The following is a 9,535-nucleotide window of genomic DNA, read 5'->3' as shown; positions in this document are numbered from 1 at the left end:
CAAATAGGAAAATACCCAGCGGTCAAGCTTTCATGCGTTTCACCTCGTTTCATCCCCTTCCAACCCTCGTTGGCCTATACTTTTGCGTGTCAACACAAGCTATCTCTGTTTTTTCGTTCGTCAAGCATGTTCTTGTCTCGCTCTTTTCACACTTTGCCGAAGTTCGACGTGCTCCGCGTTGTGTATTTACACACCGAGCTCATGGAATATCTTTGTGTGTGTAGAAAACCATTTTGACAGCACCGTCATTCTTCGGTCGTCATATTTTATGTTGCTTTCGAAGTGCAAGGTTTGGTTAGTTTATTGCATAGAATAGGGAGATAAAATGGTTATAAAAGGATAGAAATGGCTTCGAATCGAAAGAGCACGCGTTTTTTTAAAGTGACTGGATAGTTTAGTTAGGGATGTGAAGTTGAAAAACTACTTGGAAATAGGGAAGATGCTTGACCAGCGTGCCTCCGGAACAAGGTGGTGCTGAACCTGTTTCATGGCTGCTGAGAGTCTGGTAAGTTGTTTAATGCAACGAATTATATGAATTACATGTTATTTACATTACGCTTTTACAATTGCAGGTACATCCGAAACAATTTATTGGCACGGACCGCAGAAAACCACGCAAACAAAGTGTACAAAGTACCATGCAGAGAGGACAAAATTTTACACCACATAAGTAAGTACTTCGAAATATTACAGAAAACTTATTGAAATAACTGCTAATTTCAACTATTTTCTGTTTACAGACCAACACATTTGCCCGCATTTTCCAGCAAGTGAAGTGTAAGCGAGAAATTTGTGAATAAAATTATAATAATAAAAAAAACATTTCATTTTATGTCCTTTTTAATTGATGACAACTTTCCACTATGCATAGCCAATAACGCACCCATACCTACGCGGCACTACACACTAACACATGCGCAAAAAAAGTCTTCGTTAAGCGGCTTCTTAGTGGCTTCTTAATGTCCTTAAGAAGCCACTAAGAAGCCCGCTTAACGAAGAATTTGACCGCTGGGTAGTTTCTAATTCATTGCTTCCTGCGATGTATCAGAGCACTTTAGAAAAGGTGAAGGAAAAATTGAGCGCAGCAAAATACGTTTCCTTGACAACCGATGGTTGGACAAATGTAAATAACGTTAGTTTTTATGCAGTCACATCTCATTTTATTGATGGCAACGGGTTATTAAGTTCATATCTGTTAGAATGTTCAGAATTTCCAGGGAGCCATACTGGTGAAAATATTTCGATATGGTTGAAAACAGTAATGAACAATTTTCAAATATCTGAAAACACTATCGCAATAGTAACGGATAGTGCGGCAAACATGAAATTGGCAGTTTCAAAATTGAATATTAAACACATCCCATGTTTTGCTCATTTACTGAACTTAATAGTTCAAAATGCCATTAAGTTAAGCATTAAATAAACCGTGGAAAAGGTGAAAAGTATAGTGATGAATTGCAAAAAAAGTTCTCTTGCTACACAAAAGTTAAAAGACATGCAAACAAAATTAAATCACCCCATTTTAAAGCTCAAGCAAGACGTACCTACAAGATGGAATAGTACTTATGAAATGATTGATAGGTTCTTAAAAAATAAGGAGCCATTGCTTTCATGCATTGCTGTACTAGGAATTAAGTCTGATTTGATAGCAGAAGATTGGGCTTTGATGGAACATGCTGTAAAATTATTAGTGTTTTTTGGCACAGCCGTTAGTTAGTTAGTTTGGCAAAAACGTTAGTTCGTCTAAATCTATCACATTGTCAACATCTGTAGTTTTAAGTAAGTTTCTGAAGAATCACTCAAGAAACGCGTAAGTAGATAGTGACATTTGTAATGCTGTCCAAAATATGGCAAAACATTTGGTACAAGGTATTGAGGAAAAGCTAAACCCCATCAATGAAAATGAAATTGCATTAAAAGCGCTTTTATTAGATCCTCGATATAAAGAACAGGGATTCATGAAAGATGACTCTGCGTTTTCCGAAACATATGACAAAATTGTTCAATGCATAATAAGTCAGTCTAATGAGTCTTATCAATCGCAAGATGAAAATGTTCCCTTAGAAAATCAAAGAGACGAATATGAAGATCGCTTATGGGCGAACTACGATTTAGAAAGCAAAACGATGCAATCAAGCAGCACTCCTAGAAACAACGCTGTGAGCGAGTTAGATAATTTTTTAAAGGAACCTTGTATAAACCGTCGTGACGATCCAATTATTTGGTGGAAAAACAATGAGGCACGGTTCCCAAACCTGTTTAAAATAATGCTATCCGTTTTATGTGTGCAAGCAAGTTCTGTGCCTTGCGAACGATTTTTTTCCAGAGCTGGAAACATTTGCACTGAAAAAAGAAACAGAATGTTACCAGAAAAAATAGAACAGCAAATCTTTGTGAACCATAACTATAAAAATTAAAATAAAATAAATAATACAAAAATTTAAGCAATACAAACAAGTGTAACAAATTACAATTAAAAGAAGCTGTCTGATTCATATGTAGGGTATGACTATTCTTACATGACAAAAATGATTAAATAAAAACGATTTTTTGTAACCCAGGTTAACGATTCGATACTTTTTCAAAAAAATCGAGTTCCGAACCGATCCTTTTTTTGGAACTTTTCCAACACTAGTTGTTACAATTCCACCGAAAAAGAAAAAGCGAGAAAAGTGGGTTAAACGGTTACACGCCAAACGGCGTGTAAAATTTTTTCCACGCCAATATGATAGAGGAGTTATGGCTTGAACCGCATGATTGGCTGAATTATGTAAGGATGAACGAGGAATTCTACTTCCTGCTACTACAAAAAGTCACACCTGTGATTGAACGCAAAAATACGCATTTCAGAATGGCGATCAGTGCACATGAAAGATTACGTGCAACGTTGCGTTTTCTAATCAGCGGTGGAACGTACTGCGATGTACGGTTTCGCACAGGGATTTCAATTCCATTATATTTAACAACCCGTCATTTTAAATTTCGATTTGGCAGGAGCATAGGAAAAACCAACTTTGTTCCAAGATTGCGATTCCACATGAGTCATGGTGTTTTCTGTCAAATAGGGCAGTGTTGTAAACAAACGGTATTTACACCGACCGCCGCTGTCACTGCGGTTTCTAATGTCGACATAAATGTGTAGATCTTGTCATTCGATCAAAACGGCTAGAACCGTGGTGAGTTTAGGTTTGCGAAAAAACTTATAAAATGGGCGGGATCACAAACAACGAACCTCTTTTGTAGAAAATCGGCAAGGAATAAAGCAACTAATTTTTTGGTTCGCAATAGCGTTCCTAAAGAAAGTCTTGAAAAAGCCGCGTTTTTCTACATTCCAAAAAATTAGTTATATTCGTTACTATTCGCAACTTATTTGCTTCGAACTACTAATTTCGGGCGCGCTTCTACAAATTCCGCTAAAAGGTGTAAGTATTATCCACCGGGGATAATCGCGAAAGCGAGTAAAGTATCGGGAGTGCAATTGTGATCAGTGCGCGCGAGTGTAAAAGGTGAATCGCGAGATGGAACACGACGATCTGACGGTGCAAGACGGGCGTATGACGAGCCAGCGAGAGGGCCATGAAACACCCTCGATTGACCGGCCGGCAGAGCACGACAACGTAGTCGCGGTGAATACGACGCCATCGTGTTCAGCTCAAGTACCCGTGGCCGTCGAAGGATCGCCCCAGAGCGAAGGGAGGCTAAGCCACCGAGGCGAGCAAACTATGCAAACCCCGTGGGGATATTTTCCGGTAAGATACACAAACGTCGGTACGGCGAACGTGACACCGCAGATAGCCCGGCCGCTCCCTAACCAGAAATCGACAAGCGCACAAAACGATCATACACAACCGGACTTCGCGGGAGGCGTCAATGATGGCGCATCCAACTCAGCGATGGCGAACACTCATCGGACAGTGACCCCTGGCTGGTTAATGACCTCCGAGCAGGAACTACGAAGGAAGCAGCTTGAGCTTGATCGTTTAAAAATCGAAGTGCAACAAGGTTTAGTGGAACTCCGCGAGCGTGAGCTGGAGTTATTAAAAATAGGTCGAGTAGATGCGCGCGAACCACCTACCGAATTGGAAAAGGCGAGTGCATGGCTGCTGAACAAAGAAAATGGTGTTTCAACTGACGCTGCGGAAAGGCCCATCGGATCCTTCGAAAAGGTCCAACGCTCTCGATATGCGGATAACCCGACCACAGCCACACGAAACCCAGCAACGTTATATGAAGCAACTACGCCATGTGATCCGGATTTCCGGGAGTGGCAACGCGCGCTCGATGAACTTCTGTCGCGAGATCCTCGCAACAGGCACAAGACGACGCACGGAAACGGTAACAACTTTGGACACAGCACTTTGGCACAACCATTCGGACACGAGTATCAACACGGCACATCGGCACAAACACACGCTCAATTATACGGACACAGCACCTCTTCACCACCCCGCGTACAAGATCGCGGATACAACACCTTCGCACAGCCTCATGGACCCGTTCACCAGGCTAGCGCATTTACACATCCACACACGATCGCACCTGGAACTCACCCGTACAACCCGTTGACTGATGGACATGCAGGAACTTTCGGATATTCCGGATACACATTCTTGAGCCAATCCCAAATTGCCGCACGAAAGGCCAGCGGAAGAGAGTTGCCTACCTTCTCAGGATCGGCAGAACAGTGGCCACTCTTTATTGCAAGCTACGAGCACTCTACGGCGGTCTGCGGTTATTCCGACGATGAAAACCTGATGAGGTTGCAGAAAGCGTTGAAAGGAGCTGCATTGGAAGCGGTGAGTTCGTTGCTGTTGCTGCCATCGGGATTGAAGGACGCTATAGCCACACTCAAGCTGCGCTTCGGTAGACCTGATGTGATTGTGGACGCGTTGATAGAGAAAGTGAGGAGCATGCCAGCACCAAGAGCTGATAGACTGGAGACTTTGGCCGACTTTGGATTCGCGGTACGAAACATGTGTGCGACCATCAGGGCGTCTGGGCTGCCCGAATACACATGCAACGTAGTCCTGATGAAGGAGCTGGTATCGAAACTGCCGCCGACGACCTGCATCGAGTGGGCGAGACATCAACAGCGGTTACCCAGCGTAACGTTGACGGAGTTCGGAAGTTGGATCAGCGACCTAGCAGAGGCTCTTAGTAGAGTGGTTCCCGTAAGATCTGACGGACCGTCAGACACAGACCGCCGGCGCAGTGGGAAACCTTCACGACCAGAGCAGCGTCATCCGACCACCACGCACATGAACATGCACGCTACAGCCCCGAGCGGTAAGTACACTCCTCCTACACCTAAATGTTCCGCATGCCAGGGAGAGTGTGCAAGCCTAGTCGATTGTCAACGGTTCCTCGAGATGACGGTAGCTGCAAGAAAGGAACACGTAAGTGAATGTAAACTGTGCCGAAAATGTTTAAAATCTCATAAGGGATGGTGCCATCTTAAAACGCTCTGTGGTTTGAACGGCTGCGAGGCGATGCATCACAAGCTGCTTCATGGGGCCTTGAGTACCAGTAACGCGCCGGAGAAGCACTGTTTAACGCATTCCGGCTCAAATGATCGCACCTTGTTCCGTTATGTCCCGGTAATGGTACGTGGTAAAGACGGCAGAGTGGTTCACACCTACGCGTTTCTCGACGAAGGATCATCGTCGACCTTTATGGACCACAGTCTGATGGAAGAGTTGGGTTTGAGTGGTATGTCCCGGCCGTTGTGTCTCAAGTGGACAGGAGATACAACCAAAGATGAAAAGGCCTCCGTCCAATTAGCGGTGCAGATCTCTGGTGCGTACAAAGGGGCTCCCGTACACGACTTGGCTAAGGTGCACACCGTTACCAATCTAGCGTTACCCTCACAGTCGATTGATATGCAACAATTGGAAGCAGCGTACCCACACTTGAAACGTTTGCAGTTAACTTCTTACACCAATGCTGTACCTCGACTTCTAATTGGTGTAGACAACTGTAGATTGGGAAAATCTCTAAAATGTATAGAAGGAAGGATGAACGAACCAATTGCATCAAAAACGCGCCTGGGCTGGATTATATACGGACCGTGTCCGATTGCAACCGCTAACGTGACTGGAGGTTACAGAAACTTTCATATTTGCAGATGCGAGAGAAACAACGATGATCTGCTGACGGCTGAGGTCAAGGCATATCCCTCTCTGGATTCGCTAGGTATCATTAAACTTCCGCGTCCTCTCAAATCCAAGCACGATGAACAGGCGTTGGCGATACTTAGCAAGGAAACGAAGCTGCAGGGTGACAGGTTCGAAACAGGACAACGTTGGAAATACGACGACAACCGCTTGCCGTGTAACAAAGCTGCCACCTTGAAACGCCACGTGATCCCGAAGTTGACAAAAACACCGGATATAACACCAAGCCGCTGGTTCAACGAGCCGAGTTTCCTATGGGACCCAGAGTCGAACTGGCCGATATATGAAGCACCTACTACGAGCACCGCCGAGAAACTACGTCCCAACGTGCTACATCACAGTATCGCTGATCGGTTAATAGATTTTAACCGCTTTTCCAGATGGAAAAAGCTTCTACGAACAGTAAGATATGTAGTAAGGTTCATTGCTAACGTCCGTCGTGCCATGCGGAGACACATCTTTTTAGGAGGACCTCTAACGCAGGAGCAACTGGCGCAAGCTGAGTGTACTCTGTTTAGCAGAATACAAGCCGATGTCTATGCACGCAAGATATGTTGCCTGAAAAGGGAGCCACCCCGGTCGCAGCCATGGAAGAGCGGAGTAGAGAAGAACAGCCCGCTTTACAAACTTTCGCCGGTACTCAACGCACACGAAGTAGTGAGGATGCGAGGACGACTAGCCGGTACCTTGAATGTCAGCGAAATACTCCGCCAAAGGGGAATTATATTTACCTGTCTGACGTCCCGAGCGATGCACCTGAAGATGGCTCATTCACTGACCACGGCTTCCTGTATCATGGCGATTCGACGTTTTGTTCGACGTGGAAAACCCTGGGAGATGTTTTCGAATTTGGTCGGTTCGGCACGGGAACTGGAAGAGGCACTTCAAGCTGTTGACGTCGACGCGCTGATGGCTGAATTTGCTGGCCCGGATATGAAGTGGAGCTTCAACCCGCCGGCTGCCTCACACCTCGGCAGATGCTGGGAGCGGTTGGTCCGCTCTGTAAAGAAGGTTCTAGACGACGAGATGGACACCCCGCTGACGAAAAACCATCTACTGCTTGGAACCTCCAACGGATCGAAGCCGCCCGTCGTATTTACCGAGGGTGGTGCCGTCGTGAAATCAGCTTGGCGAGCCGCTCAGCACTTCGCCGACTTATTCTGGAAGAGGTGGATAGCCGAATATCTTTCTAGGTTGACCCGTCGATCGAAGTGGATCGAAAACGTGCGGCCAATCCAGCTGGGTAACACTGTAGTAGCAATTGATAACTGTTTACCGCGCAACAGTTGGCCAAAAAAGTCGTGTGATCGAGGTAGTTAGGGCCGAAGATGGTAAATTGAGACAGGCGAGCGTTCGAACTACTAGCGGATTTACAAACGTCCTGCAAAGAAACTAGCGTTATTTAAATATCGACAGCAAAATACTTACCGGTGAGGAGAGAGATTAGTACGATAGCAAGCGCGTGCGAAAATTGACAACGAAAACATTAATGACAGCGACAGGAAGTTGAGTGAGATATAAAGATCGGTTTTCTCACTGCAGGGGGCAATGTTGTAAACAAACGGTATTTACACCGACCGCCGCTGTCACTGCGGTTTCTAATGTCGACATAAATGTGTAGATCTTGTCATTCGATCAAAACGGCTAGAACCGTGGTGAGTTTAGGTTTGCGAAAAAACTTATAAAATGGGCGGAATCACAAACAACGAACCTCTTTTGTAGAAAATCGGCAAGGAATAAAGCAACTAATTTTTTGGTTCGCAATAGCGTTCCTAAAGAAAGTCTTGAAAAAGCCGCGTTTTTCTACAGGCAGTTTGAAGTTATTTTGACACATTCTACCATGGTAAAAACCTTATCTAGCTTATGAATATTAAGTAATAAACCTATCTTAATTGCTATTCTAACCACTATCTTATCCTAATTTCAAGTTCTAAGATTTGTACATTTTTCATTATATCTATGTAAGGCATTTGATAGAAATAGTTCAATTTTAGGTAGTTTAGTTCGATCATGTATATCCTTGGTACTGTGCCAAGGAGGCAAGTTCAAAATTCTTTTTATGTATTTATTTTGGTAAACTTGCAGTTTCTTGATATGCATTTCCGCGCAATTTGACCAGATTGGTGATGCATAAAGAATAATTGGTCTTATAATAGTTTTAAACAGTAGTAGCTTGTTATTTGTGGTTAATTTCGATTTCCTATTTACGAAGCAGTATAGCGAATTTAAGACTTTTTGACCAGAGCACAATTTCTCTTCAATGTGTTTTTTAAAAGTTAACCGTTTATCTAACGTGACACCTAAGTATTTGACATCGTTCCCCCAAGCAATATCCGTGTTATTTATTTTTAAGGGTCGATTTGGAATTTTCTTATTACTAGTACATCTAGTGAAATAAATAGCCTCAGATTTTATATCGTTAATTTTTAATTTCCACTCATTGCAATATGAAACATATTTCTCTATACCCTTGTTCAGATGTCGTATGATGGTAGCGGGGCTCCTTGCCGAGGAACTGATAGCAAAATCATCCGCAAAGGCATACCGTTTGGAAGATTTCATTTTGGGGATATCAGCTATGAAAATGTTAAACAATGTTGGGGACAGTACACTTCCTTGCGGCACTCCAGCTAATGGAGTGAAGGTATTCGAACAGGAAGAATTTAAGTGTACTGAGCATTGACGGTTAGTTAGGAATGAATGGATAATCAAGATATCTTTAGGTGGAAAATTGAAACAGATTAGTTTGTAAACTAGACCATAATGCCAAACTGTGTCGAATGCCTTTTCTAGATCAAGAAGTATTAACCCTGTAGATTTTTTCTTGCAGCGATTAGATTTGATTGTGTTAGTGAGTCTTTGCAGTTGATTCACAGTTGAAAGTCCTTGCCGGAAACCAAATTGGTAATGTGGGATAATGCTATTGGTTTTTAGATGTTGTGTAATTTGTTTTCCAATTAATTTTTCTAATATCTTACCAAGACAACTTAATAAGCTGATAGGCCTGTAATTTTCTGGATTTTTGTTGTCTTTTTTTGGTTTTGAAACAGGGATTATTTTGGCTTTTTTCCAAGCAGTCGGAAAGTAATTTAATTTGATACAGCAGTTGAATATGAACGTTAGATAAATAATTGCTTTTTTAGGTAGTTTCTTCAGCGAACGATTGTTAACTAGATCTAGTCCCGTTGATTTTTTTGCTTGAAGTTTTGATACAATAGATTTAATTTGCTTTGGTTTGTAAGTGAGTAAGGAATTCACATTGATGTTAGATTCGTGATATTCTAGAAATTTGTTCACTATTTCTTGTACTTTAATAGCGGACGGGCTCGCGTTATTTAGAGTAGCATTGTTGGCTTTTTCAA

At 43.0% G+C, this 9,535-nt stretch overlaps 1 protein-coding gene across 1 annotated transcript; it reads left to right on the top strand.

The window, feature by feature from the left end:
* On the top strand, window positions 1–7,493 carry LOC125774911 (uncharacterized). Its single transcript, XM_049445281.1, has 3 exons — window positions 1–505; window positions 573–670; window positions 741–7,493. The coding sequence occupies exon 3, from the start codon at window positions 3,519–3,521 to the stop codon at window positions 7,491–7,493; it is 3,975 nt and encodes a 1,324-aa protein (XP_049301238.1). The 5' UTR covers window positions 1–505; window positions 573–670; window positions 741–3,518.
* Window positions 7,494–9,535: the final 2,042 nt, after the last annotated feature.

The sequence above is a fragment of the Anopheles funestus genome, chromosome 2RL, assembly GCF_943734845.2.
Source record: "Anopheles funestus chromosome 2RL, idAnoFuneDA-416_04, whole genome shotgun sequence".
Lineage (NCBI taxonomy): Eukaryota > Metazoa > Arthropoda > Insecta > Diptera > Culicidae > Anopheles > Anopheles funestus.
Note: the sequence above shows the minus strand (reverse complement) of the source record. Positions and strands in the feature narration are given on the sequence as shown.

What these genes read in the sequence shown, in the direction of transcription:
- LOC125774911 (XM_049445281.1), top strand. Translation starts at nt 3,519, where the DNA reads ATGGAACACGACGATCTGACGGTGCAAGACGGGCGTATGACGAGCCAG.